General features: G+C 45.8%; 10 protein-coding genes across 10 annotated transcripts; 4 read left to right on the forward strand and 6 right to left on the reverse strand.

Annotated features, from left to right (window-relative positions):
- Nucleotides 1-9: 9 nt before the first annotated feature.
- On the reverse strand, nucleotides 10-3,708 carry PUMCH_003688 (DNA-directed RNA polymerase II subunit RPB2; the record flags this gene model as incomplete). Its single annotated transcript, XM_063022648.1, has 1 exon — nucleotides 10-3,708. One exon carries the CDS (start codon nucleotides 3,706-3,708, stop codon nucleotides 10-12), a length of 3,699 nt encoding a protein of 1,232 aa, XP_062878718.1.
- An 815-nt stretch (nucleotides 3,709-4,523) lies between these two features.
- PUMCH_003689 (uncharacterized protein) lies at nucleotides 4,524-5,387 on the forward strand (the record flags this gene model as incomplete). Its single annotated transcript, XM_063022649.1, has 1 exon — nucleotides 4,524-5,387. One exon carries the CDS (start codon nucleotides 4,524-4,526, stop codon nucleotides 5,385-5,387), a length of 864 nt encoding a protein of 287 aa, XP_062878719.1.
- Nucleotides 5,388-5,686: 299 nt separating this feature from the next.
- PUMCH_003690 (uncharacterized protein) lies at nucleotides 5,687-6,451 on the reverse strand (the record flags this gene model as incomplete). Its single annotated transcript, XM_063022650.1, has 1 exon — nucleotides 5,687-6,451. The coding sequence occupies one exon, from the start codon at nucleotides 6,449-6,451 to the stop codon at nucleotides 5,687-5,689; it is 765 nt and encodes a 254-aa protein (XP_062878720.1).
- A 915-nt stretch (nucleotides 6,452-7,366) lies between these two features.
- PUMCH_003691 (uncharacterized protein) lies at nucleotides 7,367-7,582 on the forward strand (the record flags this gene model as incomplete). Its single annotated transcript, XM_063022651.1, has 1 exon — nucleotides 7,367-7,582. One exon carries the CDS (start codon nucleotides 7,367-7,369, stop codon nucleotides 7,580-7,582), a length of 216 nt encoding a protein of 71 aa, XP_062878721.1.
- A 23-nt stretch (nucleotides 7,583-7,605) lies between these two features.
- On the reverse strand, nucleotides 7,606-9,831 carry PUMCH_003692 (uncharacterized protein; the record flags this gene model as incomplete). The annotated part of the gene is made up of 1 exon (XM_063022652.1): nucleotides 7,606-9,831. One exon carries the CDS (start codon nucleotides 9,829-9,831, stop codon nucleotides 7,606-7,608), a length of 2,226 nt encoding a protein of 741 aa, XP_062878722.1.
- A 179-nt stretch (nucleotides 9,832-10,010) lies between these two features.
- PUMCH_003693 (uncharacterized protein) lies at nucleotides 10,011-10,907 on the reverse strand (the record flags this gene model as incomplete). The annotated part of the gene is made up of 1 exon (XM_063022653.1): nucleotides 10,011-10,907. One exon carries the CDS (start codon nucleotides 10,905-10,907, stop codon nucleotides 10,011-10,013), a length of 897 nt encoding a protein of 298 aa, XP_062878723.1.
- A 2,026-nt stretch (nucleotides 10,908-12,933) lies between these two features.
- On the reverse strand, nucleotides 12,934-13,944 carry PUMCH_003694 (uncharacterized protein; the record flags this gene model as incomplete). The annotated part of the gene is made up of 1 exon (XM_063022654.1): nucleotides 12,934-13,944. The coding sequence occupies one exon, from the start codon at nucleotides 13,942-13,944 to the stop codon at nucleotides 12,934-12,936; it is 1,011 nt and encodes a 336-aa protein (XP_062878724.1).
- Nucleotides 13,945-14,283: 339 nt separating this feature from the next.
- Nucleotides 14,284-15,969, reverse strand: PUMCH_003695 (uncharacterized protein; the record flags this gene model as incomplete). The annotated part of the gene is made up of 1 exon (XM_063022655.1): nucleotides 14,284-15,969. The coding sequence occupies one exon, from the start codon at nucleotides 15,967-15,969 to the stop codon at nucleotides 14,284-14,286; it is 1,686 nt and encodes a 561-aa protein (XP_062878725.1).
- A 1,635-nt stretch (nucleotides 15,970-17,604) lies between these two features.
- On the forward strand, nucleotides 17,605-20,100 carry PUMCH_003696 (uncharacterized protein; the record flags this gene model as incomplete). The annotated part of the gene is made up of 1 exon (XM_063022656.1): nucleotides 17,605-20,100. One exon carries the CDS (start codon nucleotides 17,605-17,607, stop codon nucleotides 20,098-20,100), a length of 2,496 nt encoding a protein of 831 aa, XP_062878726.1.
- Nucleotides 20,101-20,121: 21 nt separating this feature from the next.
- PUMCH_003697 (uncharacterized protein) lies at nucleotides 20,122-20,748 on the forward strand (the record flags this gene model as incomplete). The annotated part of the gene is made up of 1 exon (XM_063022657.1): nucleotides 20,122-20,748. The coding sequence occupies one exon, from the start codon at nucleotides 20,122-20,124 to the stop codon at nucleotides 20,746-20,748; it is 627 nt and encodes a 208-aa protein (XP_062878727.1).
- Nucleotides 20,749-20,882: the final 134 nt, after the last annotated feature.

A 20,882-nucleotide genomic window follows, 5' to 3' on the forward strand; every position in this document is an offset into this window, starting at 1 on the left:
ATTGGGACCCTAGACACGAACGCTGATTCCAGAACGCTCGGTGTACAAACGTGGCGAAATGTTCATGGCCATCAACTCCTGGAACAACAACTTGGCAGCATACGGAATGTGAATTTGGTAGATGTTGGTTTTGTTCTTACACGACCGACACTCGAATTGGTTCTTCTTCAAGTTGGCGATAACCGACATCAATCCACAAATACCACACACGTGCACTCTGAAGGCATCCGATGCCTCCATCAAACGCTCCTTCAAGAATCCAGCTGCACCGTGCGCAATCATACAATCTCTCTCCATCTCTCCGAAACGCAAACCACCATCTCTGGATCTACCCTCGACTGGTTGTCTGGTCAACACTTGCACTGGACCTCTAGCTCTGGCGTGAATCTTGTCATCGACCATGTGTCTCAATCTCTGGTAGTATGTTGGACCAAAGAAGACTTGCGCCATCAACTTCTTACCGGTATGACCGTTGTACATAACTTCAAAACCACGCGATTGGTAGCCGTGCTCACGTAACAACTTGGAAACAGCCTCAGCAGTGACATCTGTGAAAGGAGAGGCATCACCCTCCAAACCAGACAAAGATGAGACCTTCGACAACAAACACTCAATCAAATGCGCGACCGTCATTCTCGATGGAATAGCATGGGGGTTAATAATTAAGTCGGGAACAATACCCTGTGCACTGAAAGGCATGTCCTCATGACGGTATGTGACACCAATAGTACCCTTTTGACCGTGTCTAGAGGCGAATTTATCACCGATTTGTGGCACTTTGGTAGTTCTCATTCTGACCTTGACGAACTTGGCTCCATCACCATTGGTTGTCAAAAGAACTTGGTCAACAATACCAGATTCTGTACTACGCAATGGCGTCGAGGCATCACGCTTTGTGTGGTATTGAGTACGTTGTCCCAATTCCTCGGTGTCTGGTGGAATTGGGGTGGTTTTACCGATAATGATATCTTCTCCACTTACTCTGACACCAGGTGCGATCAAACCGTCTTCGTCCAACTTTTCGTAAGTACCATGCTTCAAACGCAAGGTATCCGAACGTGTTGGCTTTTCAAAAGTTTCAAGAGCTTTCATTCCTTGTCTCTTCTCCAAATCAGAATAAGAACGGAAGAACAAAGAACGGAACAAACCACGATCAATGGAGGATTGATTCATAATCATAGAATCTTCTTGGTTGTAACCCGAGTAACAGGAAATAGCGACAACGGCATTTTGACCAGCCGGCAATTCTCTGAACTTCAAGTGTTCCATCGCACGAGTGGTGGCCAATGGCTTTTGAGGATAGTACAAAATGTTGGCCATTGTGTCCATTCTCACAGCATAGTTTGTCAAGAACACACCCATAGCTTGCTTACCCATAGCAGATTGATAAGTGTTACGTGGCGACTGGTTGTGATCTGGGAAAGGAATGATGGAAGCAGCCACACCAAGAATCATAGATGGATGGATCTCACAATGAGTGAATGTGTGTGTAGCAGAAGAGAATGTTGGCTTAATTCTTTTAGCTGGGTCAAGCTCCTCTTCGTGCAATTCTGCGATTTGAGATTCAGTCATGACAGTCTTGGAAGCCTCCAAGTCCTCTGGTGTCATGGCGATCATAATTGTCTCCTCCTCCTCTGCATCAACGTATTCCACAACACCGTCGTTAACCAAAGAAGACCAGTTGTAGTGACCCTCGTTCTCGTCATCGTCGTTGTATTCATCGTATTCGGAGTTCAACAATTTGTGAACATGCTCCTTCTGCAACATCAAATCGCCCTTAGTCTCCGACTCGGGATCGTCGTCGACGATAAACAATGGACGGTACACACGGCCAGCGTCAGTGAAAATCTTGAATTCCTTCTCACGGATGTCTCTGATGATGGAAACCTCTGGAGAAATGTCACCCTTTCTACGCAAACGGCGCATTGTGTCAACCAATTGAGCAGGTTCACGATGAGTTCCAACCCACACACCGTTAACAAAGACTCTTGTGCAGTCAGGGGAGTTAGATGGGACGTAGTCTTCCAATGATTCCATACCCCATTCCTCCAAGAAATATAGGATAGGCTCGGAAGCGGTACCGACGGATATACAGGTCATGAGCGATAAGTTCTTCACCAAACCACACGCCTGACCTTCTGGGGTCTCGGCAGGACACACAAGCCCCCAGTGCGTGTTGTGTAATTGTCTAGGCTTGGCGATCTTACCATCACGACCAATAGGAGTGTTAGTACGACGCAAGTGAGATAAAGTAGAAGAGTAAGTGTATCTGTTCAACACTTGGGAGACACCGGCACGAGCACTCATTGCCTTACGTTGTTCACCCCAGTTACCGGTAGCCAAGGAATATCTCAAACCATCAGTGATAGTTTGAGACTTGACCGCAAGGGTAAGATTGAACTCTTTGTCATTCTCCACACACTTTTGCATGTAGTTGTAGATGTCACGGGTCAATTTCTTGAAAAGAATACGGAACAAGGAAGCCAACAAGGGACCAGCCAAGTCCAAACGCTTCTTTCCGAAATGATCTCTGTCATCGGGCTCTTTACGTTCTAAGGCACAAAGCAACAATCTGTTGACCATGTAACCCAAGAAGAAGGCTTTACGCGACTCGAAACCGGCTTCTTGTGTGATGTTTGGCAATAATTCTTTCTGCAAGATATCCTTAGCGTATTGGATACGTTTTTCTCTTCTGATACCCAAGACACCTCTTCTACCGATGAAATCAAGGGCAACTTCACGGTCCTGAATCACGAAACCCTCTTCCACACAGGGCTTGAGCATTTCAAGCATTTGCCAATCGTTGGCGTCGTAACAGATGTGCTCCAAAATATCACCATCGGGGACTACACCGAGAGCTCTGAACACGATGACGATCGGAATATCTTCTTTGATGTACGGGAGAGTGGCTTTCAAAGTTCTTCCCAGGGAGCCCTTCTCGTCACGGCCGTAAAGTTTGATCTGCATCGAGGAGATCAACCGCGAGCCCTTCTCCAACGCAGAACGGATCTCTGCCACGTGAGAGATGGGCGATGGCGCAGCCTTCTTGAAGACTTGCACGATGTTGGCGGCCGAACGTTCCTGCGCAATAAGGACCTTCTCGGAACCGTTGATGACAAAGTAGCCACCCATATCGTAGGGACACTCCTTCAACTCGTAGAACTCGTGCTCGCCGAGATCACGCAACATACAGAATTTCGAGCGCAACATGATGGGCACTTTACCCAAAAACACCTTTGTCTGGGCATCCTCGCCGTCTACACGCTGCTCGATCCACTCCAACTCGTTGCCCTTCCGAACACGGTCATCGGAGACAAACTTCTTCTTGGTCATATCTACATACAAGGGCGACGAATAGGTCAAGTTTCTCAAGCGGGCCTCCTGCGGGAACATCGGGTGCGTGGTACCATCGCCCTCTGTCTGGGTGGGCTTGGAGATGTAGATCTTACCAAAGGTGATCTCAAACCGCTTGTTCTCGTACTGGTCCTCGGAGGTGTGCTGGGCCGGCTGGTCCAAGATCAAGTGCAGGTCCTCCCACACGAGTTCCTGGATGGTCGACTCGATGAACTCGTCGAAGGAGTCGAGCTGTTGGGACACCAACCCTTTCTCGTGGAAAAACGCCAGGATGACGGTCCAGCAGTCCTCGGGCGTGATGCTGCCTGCATCGTCGTCGTACAGGTAGGGGTCGTCATGCTGGGGCTGGGACATGACGCGCAGAACCACAGATGAGGCGATATGTTGGTGGTAGGTGGGTGGTGGGTGGAGGGAATATTTTTGCGCGGAGGGTCGGGGGGTGTGTGTGGGAGTTGGAAAAAATGGGGTGCGAGGTGAGAAGTGGGAGGTGTGGAGTGAGGTGGTGGGAATTGGTGGGCGTTTGTGTGGGAAATAATGGGATTATTTTTTTTTGATTTGTTTGTTTTTTTGTTTGTTGTTGTTTGTGGCGGTCGAGCGTGGTGTGTTGGTGAAGGCTGTAGAGGTGTGTGATAGAAGAGAGGGTGTGGGTATGTATAGTGTCGCTTCGTGGAGATTAATAAATAATGCTGGAAGCGAAGAGAAATTTATTTTGTTTAGTTTTTCTCACAATTTTGTTTTTGTGGAATGGTGTCATTGCGAGTGGCTGCAAACAGATTACAACTGCAGTTTATCACACATTGACATTCATGAAGACACTACTACAAAATTCAGAAACTGAAAAATCCACAAAAAGAGAGAAATCAATTTTAAAAGTTTTGAAGAATTCTCATTATTCAATAATTTAGAGATTTCCTGTCTCCACCTAAACGATACTTCACTAGCTTATTACCTCTAACTTCCATACTAGCATCCAGATACAACCCACACAGATCCAAAACACAGCAGAGAAAAACAAATCTGTAAAAAACTCAATCGCCGAAATTTACCAATTCTCCTCTCCAATTTCTCAAACCCAAATCCCCACATCTACCCTCACCCATTTCTTCCCACCTACTACACCTCTCTGCACACTAAAATTTTCACCAACCAACCTCCACACTTCTTCCACCATGAACTCTTTGGGTGTGTTTCGTAGAGGCCCGTTCGCCACCTTCGCCCGTCTGGCCCACCACAAGGTCTCCAGCAGCCAGTACCCCAAGGTGAACGTCAACGACGTGGTTCTTGACAAGCCTCGGTTTGGTTTCAGAAAGGAAAGAGCTCCGCTTCTTTCGGCAGACGTCAAGGAGATTTTCTCCCAGGAGGCTATCAAGCAAAAGTACATCGACGCCGGCAAGCCCGTTCCAATCAAATACCGTGTAGATGGAGACAAGATCGCCAGAAGAAACTTCGACAGTTACCAGGACCTGGTCGCACAGGGTCTTCCCCATTTCCGCGTGGGAGAGAAGGAGGTCTACCTTCCCAAGGCCACCATCACGTTGTTGAGACCCAAGGCCAAGTATACTCCCTACCAAGCCAGTTTCATTGTGCCCCGTAACTTCAACAAGATGGACTTGAGAGACTACTTGTGGCATGTGTACGGGTTGCGTGCGTTGAACGTCACCGTGCAACTTTCGCCTGCTACTTATGCGCGCCGCACAGAGGATAACCACCGTTACCGTAGATCCCAGGTCAAGTACATGACCATCGACATGGAGGAGCCATTTGTGTGGCCCGAGATCCCAGAGGAGAGTGTGCTAAAAAGTATAAAGGAGCGTGAGGGTGACACCAGATTGCAGATATTCAACCTGGCTGTCGGTGCCGATAAGGAGAAACCCACCGGTGCCTACGATGGTTTGATGGACAAGCCTAGATTGCCTGACATCTTTGTGTCCAAGGCCAACAAGAAACTGATGAAATTGAAGAGCTCTCGTACCATCGCCAAGGAGGACAAGCAGAGGGAGAGAGATGAGATTGCCAAGTACTTGAACTTGTAGGGTGGTGGCCCCCATTGTATATAATTGATCAATACCACGTATTTAGATGTCACACGCCAACGTTTCTTGAGTTTTTTCCGACTAAATTTTTTTCTTTGGTGAAGCTATGTACTTATATTTTGATAAAAGTTCAGAAACTCTAATTTGATATTTGCGGATAACAACTACTTTAGAAAGCAACAATTCGAAATCCAAACCTGGTGACAAAAAGAACAGACATATAAAGGAAGGGAGTCACGGGCTAGAAACAGATACTCGAATCTCATAGAATAAAAAAAGGATGAAACATAACCAGCTGCTCACCAAATCTTGAACCGGCTTCCAGACGAAGAGGAGGCAGATTCTTTCCCAACGACAGGAGCAATGGCAGGTCTCTGTTTCACGCCGGGACTGCTTTCCTTATTTCCCGGTTTGTCGACCACCGCGTACTCCGCAAAGTCTCTGTCAGACAACAGGGACGCAGAGCCAGAAGCTCTCAAAGAGGAGTCCTTCTGGTCTGGCGACAGTTCTTTTGTGGGAAAAATGGCGCCCACTAGGCCTCCCAAACCGTTCAAATTGTGGAGGAGACTATCGGGCTTGGTGGCTTCAGCCGAGGCTGGAGGCGTCTCTCCTGCTGTCTTCGCATGGGCGAAAGAAGCGGCGCCAAGGTCGTTGGGCATGTAGTCTCTCACCGATTGTTTGGACACATGGCTCCAAAACGCACTCCATGTGTTGCCCATGGACTCAGTCTGTCTCCGGAAAAGCGGCACCAAGTACTGGAAGTACACCAAGCCACAGCCCTCGTTGGAGAACAGCTGCCACGCAGTCTGCATCTCGTTGTAGGTGAGCACCTGCAGCAGTCGAAGCAGGCCAAAGTTGGTGATGGGGAACATAAGCCACGCCGACAAGATCAGGCGCCAAATCAGGTACATAGGCACCGCCTTCACAAACGTGAAGTCTTCCACCAACGACACCACCGCAGTCACAACCCAGTAAATGAACCACATCTGCAAATGGAGAAGGCGGAAGTTGAGCGTGTCCTCCTCGAGCGCATCCAGCTGCGCAGCAGTGGCTCTTTTGAGCATGGTTCCGACAGGAATCGCCACGCCTGCGACATGGAAAGTGGTGGCTCCGGTTTTGGTGGCAAGGTCTGAGTAGCTGGTATAGGCTCTGTACGAGGCAAAGAGTGGATAAATAGTAGTGAGTCCGGCGCTGCAGTTAGTACATTTGATTGGGGGTCAGGTCATCTTCAATTATGGGGTAACAGAGGAAGAACAGAAAGATGACATTTGGAAACGAGACGGAGGTGGATCCAGCGCGGTATTTATACTCCGGTCTATTAATAGCACATACTTCAACAAGCTGAAGAGCCCGAACATGGTGGCGGTCAAGGATAGGGTATAAGAAGTGAGTTCACAAAAGCAGAGTGGAGCCTTACTGATAAGATAGTGACTATATTCTGCCCTAGTAGGAAGGACTAGAGGTGGCGGTTCCTGCAGGAAGACCGTCGTCAGAACATTTTTGTGTGGAGAGTCTGATGGGATCAGCAGTGCCTCTAGAATTGATTTTTCTTTTCTTCTTTCTTCTTTCTTTTTTTCTTTTTTCTTTGCGATTCTTGATTTATTTCCACACACTCGTTTTCTTCCGCTCATTCTATTTTAGAGTTTCTTCTGTAGGGAGGAATGTGATCGAGCTGGCTCTGCTGACCGTTGAATGGAACTGTGGACCTTAGATGCCGGTATGAAACATTGATTTGTAAGAAGCCAGAACAAATGCCAGAACAAAAGCCGGAGAAAAAAAAACACCTCCATATTTTACATTTGGGCTTGCAATTGTTTTCACTGGCGACTTTTTTGGTGTTGCTCATTTCCTTCGATATTCGTTCGCATTTTTCCCTTCCTTATACTGTCCGAATTCGGATCCCATCCACTTCCACTAATGTCTACCTGCAGTGCCCCAACTAAACTGAAATACTCATCCTTCTTTTTTACTTCACCCCAATGTCTCACCACTACCAATTCAATGTCAAGATGTCCTGCTCCGGTTGTCTGAATGCCGTCTCGAAAGCTCTCGCAAGAGTTGACGGCGTCACCAACACCGAGATCGACATGCCATCCCAAACCGTCGATGTCACCGCAACTACCGACTACGACACAGTTTACAATGCAATTGTTAAGACCGGCAAGACCGTCAACGATGGTAAGGTCATCAATTAGACTTGAAGGCTTCGCATGAACACCTAGATGTTCCTGATCTCGATGATCTCATTAATGCATTGTTCTCGCAACTCGCTTGGAATAAACACACTCTTAATGATCTTGATCAATTCTTCTGTAGAGCATGCGTATAATTTGCTGTCGTAGAAGTATTTCATGATGTCACGAAGATGGTTGTTGAGAAGAATGACCATCTGGTCCGCCTTGGGCCACAGGGCAAGCTTGGTGACATTCTCGCCGAGTCTTCCCATAATCTCTCCTTCATGGAATTGTAGGCCTTGTAGAAGCTTCGTGTATACTTCCGATTGGTGCTCGGAAATCTCATTGTTTCCTAAGATTTGGTCCACTGCCAAAGTATTGATCAAGTTGATGATCTGGAAAAGTAAGTTTTTGAACTCGTAATTATTCGTCTGGAAAAGATCTTTTGAGTAAAGTTCATTAACTGGTGCAAAAATCTTTTCGGTGATTGCATGCACATCAATTTCTTGGTCTGAATCGGTTAAAACCATGCTGTCCGCAACAACTGCCAGAATTTTCTCGAATAAGGCCTGTTTGGTATGTAGCCATTCATCTGATACTGCCTTGAGGAGTACTGTATTATTCAAACTGCTCAAGTCATTGAGAAGCAAGAACAGCTGGGTGACTGGTGGATATGAGATCAAAGCCATGGAGAGAATGGTCTGTAGCAACAACTGTGGGTCCGCGCCCATGGATTCAGAATCATATCCGTCCAAAACACTCGCAAGTGCCGAGCACACAGAGGATCTCATGGAGGTCCTTGTCTCAGTCGTTTGAACAACTGGCGTAGAATTTACGTCCTCTCGCACAGTAGAAGATTGTGGCTCAGCGGACTTCACAATTTTCTCTACTTTCGGGCTTTGTGGGGCTCCCTCGGGCTCACCATCATCCCAGTTGTCGTCCCAGTTGTCGTCCCAATTGTCATCGGATTCATCAGCTTTGACATTCAGACCCTTCACTTTTGTATGTGGAATTTCATCGTCCAGGTCTGACCCCCAAGCCTCATTCCAGTCATCTTCTTCTGGTTCGACTACATTTGCATTTTCTGGGTCCAAACGGGTAGGAGCGACATCTTCCGAAGGCTCACGAGGCTCCGGTACTGCGACAGCAATCGGGGCTTCAATTTCAACGATTTCCTCATGTAGGCTGGTCTCTGAGAGAAGAGCAAGGAATTTCGGCTCCAGAAATACAGTTCTTATCTCATTTATGTACTTATCACCTAGCCAATCCAAATAAAGTCTCTGTAAACTCTCGTGGATTTTATCAGTTGAAACAAACACATTTCGGAGAGGCATGGGCCATCCGGTCTTTGCAAATTGGTCAATGGCTTGCACCAATTGAGCGGTAAGCTGTGCCTCGTCGGTCATGAACGATTCGATGTTTTTAGAAATAGTTTCAACCAATGCATTGGAAATCATGGTAGAGTAGAACTGTTTAAGCGATTGGATGTCCACTATGTTCACGAACGCTACGAAGCTGAGCACTGACTCGAGGAACAGTCGAAGATATGCATCGTTTCCATCTGCCCTCTCAGCGACTACCAAGGTATTTAATGGGCCTTCTACCTTCAATTCCAAACTCGACTTTTGTGAGATGAGAGGCAACAAAAGCTCCCGTTCCCAGGTTCTCTTGCGGATATGAAATTTCTCGTGAATGTATGACTCCGCATATCTGGTACCGTGAGTATTACAGAATTCAATGTAGTCACTAAGAGTGATTTCAGACTGGCCATTGACAATAATTTGAACGTTGACAGACGATGGGCCAGGGAAGAATAGGTCAAATAGAGCGTCCAACTTGGCCACAAAGTCCTCCCTAAACTTGGCCAATTGCGTCGCGATATCTGCAGCAACAGCAATATCCGCCAGCACAAGCTCTACATTTTTATCCTCGGCCTTTTGTAGATTGGTGACGATGGAATGCAAGTCGTCTAGATCGCACACATAAGAACCACTAACGAACGGATCAAAGCTGACCTCAATTTCGGAAAAGAGCGCCTTGACGAGCCAGAGATCATTCAAGATTCTCAGTGCCTCGTCGAGTTCTTTCTGTTTCTGGTTGAGCTGGTAGATCGAAAGAGACGAGTATGGATTATTGTCTACAAAGTCATCCTTGAAGGCCACATCCAGGAGGATATCTTTTTCTGTGATTGAGTGATACGACCGGTCAATCTGGTCGTTAAGTGCGGCCAATTCAGAGCTATGGGCTGCTAGCCTTGCGGCAATAGACATGGTGGTGTATTGTGTCTGAAAAAGTCGAACGTGGAGTTGGAACTTATGCCAAATGGGATGAAATATATACAATTTCTGAAACACAATTCACAAAGTACATGTTAATTCATGGGATTCATAAATATTAATACATTTCCTGCAAACAAAATTTTGTAGAGGCTGTTTGACTTCGCAGCCTTCTAGAATACGTCCTCGCTTATGTCGTCGTCAACATACTCGTCGTCCTTGTTCATACGGTACACAGTCATCGCCATACTGGCCACATTCATGATGCTCGTCAACCATTTGGGCACTCGGAGACTGTAGAGCTCGATTGCGTTGAATGCCAAGTCCAACATGTTACCTACAAGCTCCAACAGAAGCATCAATTTGTCAAACTTCAAGTCTTTCAAGACCTTCTGGTACCTACGGAAGATGTTTCCTTGTGTATCCAGCTCTAGAAGCTGTCTGTTGTGGCAGTTCAGCTCAAGAATGGCCATCTCGTTTTTCACCTTGCGTTCCCGCCGCAAGACATTGAGAAGCTGCGAAATGGTCTTCCGGATGAGAAACACCAAAATCACCACCCACACGCTATTGGTGTGCTGGAGCAAACGATTGAGTTTCTGGGGAAACATGGGCATCTTCAGTAGGAGATGGAGATTATCAAGCACGTTGGCCATGGTTTCCATCACATTCAAGCCGACCGCCTCGATCCGCTTAAATGACCAATCTTGTTTTCGAAGAGGCCGTCTTGTCTTTTTCGACTGGTCGACCACTTGAGGTACTTCAAATTTGTAGAACAACGGCAGATAAAGGGGCCGTGGAAGCGGCGGAGGTTGTAGCTTTTCCGTGCGAGCCAGCCAATTGTTCTTCTTTACCGGATTCTGCACACGCGTGTCTCTATTTGCTTTTGCGTTCTCTTGTGGCTCTCTCTTTGCTTTCTGCTGGGCCTGGAACTTTAGAAGCGCCTCGTATTTTTCCGCAGAAACAGATTTGTTCCCGCTGTTGTACTCGTTTTCAACGATCTGAACGATGTTGCGAAGGAGCTGTTCGCGCGTGGGCGTGCTGGTGGGTTTAATTATTGTAGCAGTGGCCATCAGTAGTTGTGATAATGGAAGTGTATGAGGCCGCGGTTGTGTAGTGTGGAGAAGACACGGGAACTGATGGGTGAAATATGGGGTAGGGTGATGAATAAAATTTCAAAAGTATAAGTGCAATGACGAAGACATCACTAGAAGTTTTGATTTTTTTCAGGCTCCAAATTTATTGCTGTTTAACGCAGTTGTTCGTGGGTCTTTCCCGTCCTTCAGATGTTCTGGAGATCCATCTCAGATAGCGTTCCTGGCCAGTGAGCTCAATGGACAAGTTCTTACGCAAAACGACCGAATAGAACAATTTCTCCTTATGAAATTTATGATACACTATGACACGTGTGGATCCGGAATTATTATCTGCTCGTTTGAATCAGGTCATTTGGTTCGGCTAGTTTGAGACATCCTAATTTTAACCAATTCATCAATAGTCTTTTTTTGGCGTCGGAACTTTCTTTTCCATATTTCAATTGTACAATTTTATTGTTGCAGCAACACTCCACAGCCAAAAATAACTCGAGTCATTGATCCAATTTGTTTTTTTGGGACACCGGGTTCGAAATTGGACCCATGCATCACTGCGAATCACCCAATTACCGCCGTACACACGCTTGGAACCTCACATTCAAGTCATTCCAACTAAAAAAACTTTCAAATACCTTCAACGCTTGTACTTTGTTGCAAATCCTGTCAAAGTACCCTCATCGATGAAACTGTAATACATCAAAGTAATCAACAGCCCTTAAAGTCACACTAATTAATTAAATTGACATAGAAATCCTAAAACTGAGGTCTTGGATTAACCCCAGGATCACCCTCAATATGGCTACGTCAGCGTGCACACACGCACATGTACGCACTTACGATACCAATCTGGGAGGGGCCACCTCAATCGGACATAGCGATCCTGAAGAGTGCCGTACAATTAGATGAAAAAGAAAGAAATCAGACAACGTTGCTCCGAGAATGGAACGAAATTTCTTGGCACATTTACTTTTGCCGGCGTCAGGCATCTCAGCGTATGCACTGGATCACTCATTGTCTAAGAAAAAAGTTGGCAGCTTAGAATAGCTGCACTGGATATCACACGAATACTTCAATCGCATTGATAATTTGTGAAAATATTTGATGACATCTTGAATCCCGCTCATGAGACTTCTCTATTTCTGTGAATATTAAATCAATTTGCAATTTCTCCCACTACCTAATTCGATTGAATCTGTTCGGATCAAGTTAAAAATAGAGTCTACATAACCGCAGTGCATGAGCATTATGATACTAAATTACAACTTACTCCGCAAAACAATAAAAAAAAATGGAATGTATAAACAATTGCCTTCTAATATTAGTCCTGCTAGCCAAAAACTCAGTCGGAAAAGTTGTATAAATTCAGGTGTGAAATCCACCATTTCCAAAAAACCAGACACACAGTCAACAACAATCCATTCAAACCAATCCAATCAATCTAACAAAAATGAAGTTTCTCGCAATCTTGCCCTTCGTTCTCCCAGCTCTCGCTGACGTGTTCGTCATCAAGGCATGGAGCACTCAATCCGACCAGTTCCAGAACACCCAGGTTTTCAAAGTCGACTCTCACCCTCATGTCTTCTCAGTTGGCGGCAACGAGGGCAATGAGTTGTTCTTGAGATTCGGAGACAGTGGTACTTTGTATGACCAGGACGGACGTGGTGTCAACATGGACCCTCAAACAGGCGAAATGGGTAACGTAGACCCTTTCAACGGCCAATGTGCCACTCCTGGATTCTCTGTCAATGGCGACCATTTGGTCTTCAATGGCCAGGATGCTTGGTCTGCTTGCCCAAGCGGTGAGAACAAGTTCTCTTTGGCCTTGTCCAACTGCTACGGCGGCACTCCAATTGTTTTGCAAAAAGTCGACATCCAATAAGCGACACTTTAACTTTGAGAACTTTCTCCTTTCATGATTTGACGACTCGTTTACTTTTCGCAGGCCTCTTACTTTTATAGCAATGCATTGTTTTTACGAACCTTCCATGTAAATCACTTTAGCAACTCACATAGACTGGGTATTCTGAGTTTCTTGATCACAGATCATAGTGCTTAGAAGACGCAGAAGTTTCCAGAACTTGTCCTTGCCTGCGCAATTCACGAGCAGCTTCAGTTTACCACTGACCTCTGTCAGCCCCATAAGAATGTTGAGTTGATTATCAAGGACTACCGTTCTTTGTCCAATAGTCAATTCGAAAGAGTCATGCTTAGCCTTGATCTCATAATCTGTGCCGATGAATTTCTGAAGCACGGAGTTCACACCCAGCAATGTCTGTGCATGAATTTGAAGGGGGTCTAAGACAACCCCTTGTTTCAGCCTTTCAATCAGTTCGAGCTGGTCCTTCAATTCTTGAATTTGGACTTCCAATTCTTTTTCCAATTCTGCATTCTGTTTGACCTGCAAATCAGCAGCAGCTACTTGGGTCCGTATCTCTTCGACTGCAAGTGCCTCCAGAGCAGCTGCATTCTCCGCAATACACATAGCCTCCTCCAAGCCAATGTTTTCGGTATCTATGAGCTTGTGCATCTGGAGCAATGTTTTGTAATTTTCATTTTCAGGTTCGTTTAACAAAGAATCAAGCTCCTCCTGTAGCTCGGTGGTTTCACGCAACATGTCATCCACTTGTATCTGCTTAGCCGCGTGTTCTTTGCTGAGCACGATGACCTCTTCGGAAACCAACTCGCTTTCCTGTAGAAGCTGCGCAAGCTCTTCTTTCGTCTGTTTCAAGTCTGCCTTGGCCAGTGCATTCGAGGACGCCAATTGGTCTACGTTGGCTTGTGACACGTCTTTTTCGTCTTCGAGAAGAATGTGTCGGAGAAATTTGTCGCGTGTTTCCTGCTCCAAGTACTGGAACTTGAGTTTGGATGAGAGATCTTTTAGGTTTGTGAGCTCATCATGGATCAGATTCGGGTTGACGAAATTGAGCGTGGAGCTGCTGAGTGCGTCTCTGAATACTGCTTCTGCTCGATGCAAAGATATGTCCCTCAGAAGGGAGACACTGGTTGGTTCTGGCATAATTATACTTTGTTTAGTGTTGTTGTCGTGTGTATATAATGTGAGGAGATACAGGATTGAATCAGTACAGAAATTGGTTCACTAGAATCTATTCCTCGAATAAACCTTAAAAAATTATTAACTTCTATTGGCCTAGTTATTTTAACACGATTTTCTTGTTTTTAATTTCTGCTACGAGCTGTTTGTTACGAACTGTTAGTCTCTTTGATAATCAATATTATATTTAAAGTATGTAGGGATGGAATTGAATTTTTCAAGTTAATCTATAATCTGCGGGCGGCAGACCCAGAAAATGCAAACAAATCACAGAAGGGTCCTCGATTGAACGCGTCGAGCGGCTTAGGCTCCCACGTTTCTCAACTTATCAAGCTGTGCGTTGAGCATGTCTGGAACCTCAAGCTCCTCAAGCTCGTCAACAACTTGAGTCTTGGCTCTTTGCTTGTCCTCCTCAGCCTTCTTCTCACTTGGAGTCATGACAAAGTCGCTGAAGTTGATCTTGGAAGAGACTCTAGCTGGGGTTTCATCCTCAGCAGTCTCGTTCCACTCAGCGAGTTCCATGGCATGCTCTCTCTCAATGGCAAACTTGACAGCCTCCAAAACGTTGTCACACAAGTGCTTTGGCTTGTACTTTGGAACGGTGCCCTCTTGGTAGACACCAGTCTTGACAAGAATGGAGAACCACGAGTCATCGTGAGAGTTGGCGAATCTGATGTCAGACTCGGGAGTGTCACCGACGAAGTAAACAGTAGAGGCGGGAGGCAATTGCAAGGTAATCTTGTCTTGCAAGGAAAGCTCGCCCAATTTGTCGGCAGCAGTTTCATCGTCCTCCTCATCTTCGGAGTAGTTACCAGACTCCAACTTGGCTTGGTTGATAAACTCTTCACCCTCGTCGTTAATCAAAATATCAGCCTCGCTGGCGTTAGGGTCGTTGATGCTGAGCTTCTTCAAGTGCTCATCCAACATACCCTTACGCCACTTACTCAAAACCTTGTTGGCGAACTTGAAAGTGCCAACTTGAGGCTTACCGAATCTGTGCACCTTAAGCTCGTGGCCAGTGTGCTCCTTGTACAAAGCAGCAATAGAGACTTGCAAAGCACCCATACCGTATCTGGACAACTTGTAGTTAGTGGCCCAAATGAAGTCGGAGTGAGCAAAGTAGATCTCTGGGCCCTCGTTGTATGTCTTGGACTCGGTTCCCATGACACCGTTCTTGGATAAAAGCAACTCCAAGATGATTTGTTGGTCGGCGGCCCAGTTACGGGAATCGGCGAACACCATGATGGCATCAATTGGAGTCTTGGAGAAGTCAACATCGGTCTTGCAACAGATGAGCTCCTCTTCGGTCAAGTCGTGGTATGGCGAAACAGCAGGGTTCCACTTTAAAATGTCCAATGGAGTGTAAACGTTCTTGAAACCGTAGGACTCGGCCACGTTACGACAAACGTTTCCGATACCACCGACAACCAAGACGTTCTTGTAGAGAGGAACCAAGTCTCTCATTGGGGTGTGACCTTGGATGATCTGGTCGATACGGATCTCGGTCTCCAATCTCTTGGACAAGTCCTCGGCTCTTTGGCTCTCGGGCTTACCACCACCGTTGGTGACGAAAATCGAAGGAACCTTGATGTTGTATTTGTTTTCACCGTTCAAGAGTCTGATGGCCTCCACGGCCTCCGGGATGGTGTTGGGGCCACGCAAAATGACACCGTCGATATCGAAGCAGAACGCGTAGGAGGCCACACGAGGGTGGTCGACCACGGACTTCTTCTTTCTGCGGATGATGGAGGAGTTACGCGACAACTTGGCCAACGAGTCGACCTTCTTCAAGTTGGCGTGCGAGCCCTGTTTGCTCAAAGACGTAGAGGACGACAACTTGGTCAAGCCGTTCTGCCACTGGTTCAAGTCAGACAAAGACAACGACGACACACGGTGTTTTCTGACGGCAGGCGTCAACTCGTCAATGCCATCGTTGTTGAGGTACGACTGATGTTGGGGAGAAGTCGAGCTTTGATTATCTTGAGTCATGACGTTTCTGGATCTAGATAAGGGAGAGGTAGAGAGAGTACAGAGCAGCTAGTAGCGGGTCGTGGGTGTGTTAGTTGGGGCAATTGCAAAAAGGCGGATTCAAGTGGAGGAAAAGCCTTGCAGTTTGGTAGGAAGAAATGCTAACCAAAAGTGCGAAAGGCGAGGATTTGGCTCGACTTATATAGATTCGGCAACTTCCAGATGGTCCTGTACGGGCTGTGTGTGTCTGGTGTCTGCAGGCGCCAGTGCCCCTCCTCGAACATGTAGTGCACCTAGTGTGGAGTAAGGATAAGCACAGTGAGGGATATAGATGAGGCCTGGATGGGCAGAAGGTATCGCCAGCTTGGGCTATTTATTTTTTCCTTTTTTTCCTTTTTTTCCTTTTCACCGTCGTATTAGCGATTTCGTCTCATCGCCTCTTTCCACCGATTTCCTGCCTGATTCGTGTTGTTTGTGCCATACCAGCAAGGCCAGGATACTGTAGCAATTAGTTCCTGTTTGAGACACACTTCCGCAGCACTGTGACGTATGTGTCCATGGCAAGTGAGACAACAACATCTGGTGATGGTGACAGTTACAAACCAACAAATGTGAGACACGGACTTCGAAGTCCACGGCAGGCGGATGTTGGTCCGGTTATTTTTTGGCGCGTTTCGGCCCTGCAATGTTTCTGGCGACAAATAACGTGGCTTTATTAAGATTCGGTGGCCGGCACTGCAGGCAGGCGCTCTTGTTGCTACTACCGGTCTTCTCTGTGCCACGATTCCGATAGAGGCTAATTGAGATGTGATCTGGCAACGAAAGAAGATGTTTTTGTAGATGTGGCTGGGGATATTTCTGAGGTTCGTTTTGGTGAGATTCCTGTTTCGAGGGGAATATACTTTTGTTTGACCATTTGCGTTTTTTGTGTATTTGGGTGCTTGGTGTTCTTTGGGTAATTGGTGTCTAGATTGTGTGCTATTGGTGTGTGCTATTGGGTGTATTCTTGGTGGATGCTTGGAATGCAAGTCTCAGAGATAGCTCCGTTCGCCAACGAGATTTTTCGAGCTCATCGCCATTGGCTGTCGCGGAATCTCAAACGGCATCTGACTGTTTGTTTGGTTCTCTCAGGTGACGGAATCTTGGCTCTTTTTTGTTGCGGTTGCTAGTGCCTATGACGTAGATGTACTATACCGCTGCAGGTATTAACTTGACAGAGATATTTTTGGACCACTTGTTGGGACCCGTGCACGGCGAGAATAGATAATCCGGATATTGGATCGATATTCTCGGAAAGATGCGCGAACCGTTTTTATCTGACGACTTCTTCCATCGCACCTATTTTGTGCCAAAGGACTGGCTAGTACGGTAGAAGCTACGTAAACTGGGTATACCATACCATCCATAAGCACGAATTTTTTTAAAATATATACTTCTGCTTTCAACTTCAATTTCTTTCGTTTCGATTCCGCACCTGGAACATTTTAATCCAGCTTCTCCACGTATTCCTCTTATCTTGTAGGTACTACACATACTGATCTGTTTACCTTACCTAATCGAAATACAACAGGACACTGCTGCGCCTAAATCCACTCCCTTAACAACATTTGTAACCACTTACTATACCAAATCATTTTCAAAACCTAAGTTAATGCCATGGAAGACCAAAACATACTGATAGACCAATTGGAAGACAAACTCATAGACCATCCTCAAAGCACTGGCGACGGAGAGGAGTCGTATCAGGAGAAGCTCACCGAGAGAGCCTCTCAGATTCTCAGCGGGAAGTGGGGTCTGCCTAGTGGCGCCAATGGGCTGGACAACACTTCCTTCTACAATTTTCTTCTAACAAAACCAGTCTTGCACTATCAGTACCTGGATTACGACGACTTACGTCTGGAGTTGGCTGAGTGGTTTGTGTCGTCAGACCTCTTGGCTCTTCCGACAATTGAGTTTGAAGAGCCTTTTGACATGGAGGATGCCTTCAGAATGGGATTCCATCCATCACTAAACTTGAGTAGGCAGAGCTCGCAGGTGAATCACCTATATTATTATATTCTTGGAGAGTACAAGACCCTCGAGGACGAACTCCAGCATCTCAATCGCATAGAACTGAACTGTGCTCGTTTCATGGCTCATGCCCTATTCCAGAAGGTCCTTTCTCTCTTTGTATCTCTGCTTCAGAAATACATAACCAATGCATCGGACTATGTGTCGCCTTCCAATTCTGTCGATGCTTTTGGAATTAACATTCAGAGATTGGCTACAGTCTTGTACTTCTCCATTACCGTAGCTACGCTATCAAATGATAGACCTGCGTCAATGGAGAAGATCGTGTTCGACTCGTGTCTACTAGAACACGTTACTAAACTGATTGAAGTGTGGAAGCAGTATCCCAGCAACACATTGAAGATTCGCAGCTTCATTCTTCTTCTCAGCAAGCTCATTTTGTTCGAGTTTGGTGACTCTGCGCATTTGACAAAGGTCGAAAACCTACTCAACAAAAACACAGAGCCTCAAAAGAAAGGAAACACTGTCAAAGAAGCACTTACCTGCTCCCCACTAGAGTTCTTCTCCATGAAGGAGGATCTCCACGATAAATATCCACTTAGCGAGGGCCTTAATCCGCAAGATGGTCAGCCATTGGAGCGCGAGAGATCTGAATTTATGGCTTTAAACTCTCATTCATCCTCTATGACAAATCTCATCGAAGCTCCCAGAACTAATAAGGGCCATACTGTGCTAGGGCAGTTACCCACCCAAACTTTGCATATCTCCACCCCAGTATCGTCTCCCCCGACAACACCATCTGACTTCATGTCGGGAGGAGAAAAAATCAGAAAAATGTACCATGTGCACCAAGGAATGCCCCTCATTTATCCGTACATAGCTCAGCAAACGGTACCCCAGGCCATCATGGAAGCAGATCATCTTCTTGACACGACAGCCAAGAAAGATTATACATTTGAGCAATTTTATGATGAACGAATGGCATTCATGAAACAGGAAAGAGGTATCAGCGACTGTTACTCGTCACAAACAGATGGCAAATTTACGACTCTAACGTCTACACAAATGCATGAGTCAGATCTCCAAAGGTGCAAAACTTCAATTGAAAGAGTTGAGAAATTCTATTCTTCATGTGCTGCTCAGTTGCAAGCCTTGGTTGAGGTCCTGAAATGTGTCATTTCTTCGAATAAACTTGATGTCAATCTCCGGGATTTGGAATGCGAGGTTAATATTGAGGGATCATTTATTTCCAAGTTTGGTGCCGACCCCGAAGTTTCAAATCAGGTCCGGAGCGCATTGTTTCGCAAACTTGAGAGCTTCAAAGTGAAAGACACAACACTCAAAGCGGTATCTAGGATTCTCATTTTACTTTTAAAGTGGTTTAAAACGAGCAATATTCTAAAAAGCTTCTATTTCGGTACTATTCTAGTTGATTCTCACTATATGACTACCTTCATGGACTTCATCTCAGACAGTTTCAACAACAATGCATTGCAAAGAACAGACGACGAAAATTCCTCGCTAAGCTCTTATGACATACTTGCCTCTCAGAACCGCATTTTGAATCCCCCAATTGATTTACCGCAGTATGATTTCTTTAATTACTGTCTTGGGAAGACTGAACCACCATCTAAGGTTCGTCTTCTCAATCGAGTTCCCATCTGTCGTATGAAACACGAATTGACCCCAAATGGTGAAAGAATCGTTAACATTGATGAATTTAACCGATCTTATTGCACGATACTCACGAATTTGTTCAGTGTTACCAACGAATTGCTTATCGAGAATATGTCACATAGGATTATCATGTTCAATGAGACAAAGCCTACAGACCTCATGAAGATCATTTTACTCAATTTCGAAAACGATTTCTTACAAAAACCAATTCTTGAAATCTTTAAAAAGCTCACTCCTTATCAGGGTCGAAAATGGAGAGCCTCCAATATGGACGTGATCTCGCGAGTCTACTTAAATCTCCGACTTTCGCTCAAAGACGATTGGCTCTGCGGTAAAGATCTTGAAAGTGACTTCAATTCGTGTTATGATCAAGAATTAGCGCTTCGTTCGCTCATTCAATTCTACAATATGCATCATTACCCTGAACAAATGCGCTGTCTTGGACTCACATTAGCTGAACGTTAATGACTTAAAGAATTAGATTTAATGATGTCTCGAAAAAAAAAAAAGAAAATCAAAAATGAAACCCAGTTTAATTCTTTATTTCATTCTTGTTCGCAAATCATTACCTTCACTGTCACTGTGGAGTCTCACACCCGTACCCAGGTCGTGCGTGTGCGGGATAAAATTTTCGAGTCTTGCTTCTATCAAGTCCCCATAGTTAAGCACCAACACACATCAAAAATGGTCAAATTAACACAAGTCGACGACGAGACCGCTACACAGTTCGAGAAGACTGCTCCAGCAGCCCAGCAATTCGACGACTCCGAGTCCGACTCTGATGCCGAATACGACGATGACTTCGATTTCGAGTCTGAGACAATCTACGACCGTATTGTCGCCTTGAAAGACATAATTCCTCCAAGCCAAAGAAACCAGATCGTTGGTGCCGTTGAGAATGTCCAGAACATTGCTTCTCTTACTTTGTCCAAGGGTGGTTCTTTGTTGTGGGGTGTCACTGCCTCTGCCTTGTTGTTGGGTGTTCCTTTGTCTTTGGCTATCTTGGCCGAGACTCAATTGCAAGAGATGGAGAAGGAGATGTCTTTGCAGAAGTCTGCTCAGGAGGTTTTGGCTCCAGGTTCTGAGAGTGCTTTCGGTGAGAAGTCTGCTTAAGCATCTTTTTCTTGGAATTCTAAGCAGCTAGAGCTGTTCCACAAGACAGTTGCTAGCTATACAAAATATTACTGCGCGTGCTACGATCATGTTTTCTGATGACTTGTATATATATATATAAATGTGTCGGCCAA

The sequence above is a fragment of the Australozyma saopauloensis genome, chromosome 4 (assembly GCF_035610405.1).
Source record: "Australozyma saopauloensis chromosome 4, complete sequence".
NCBI classification, from domain to species: Eukaryota; Fungi; Ascomycota; class Pichiomycetes; order Serinales; family Metschnikowiaceae; genus Australozyma; species Australozyma saopauloensis.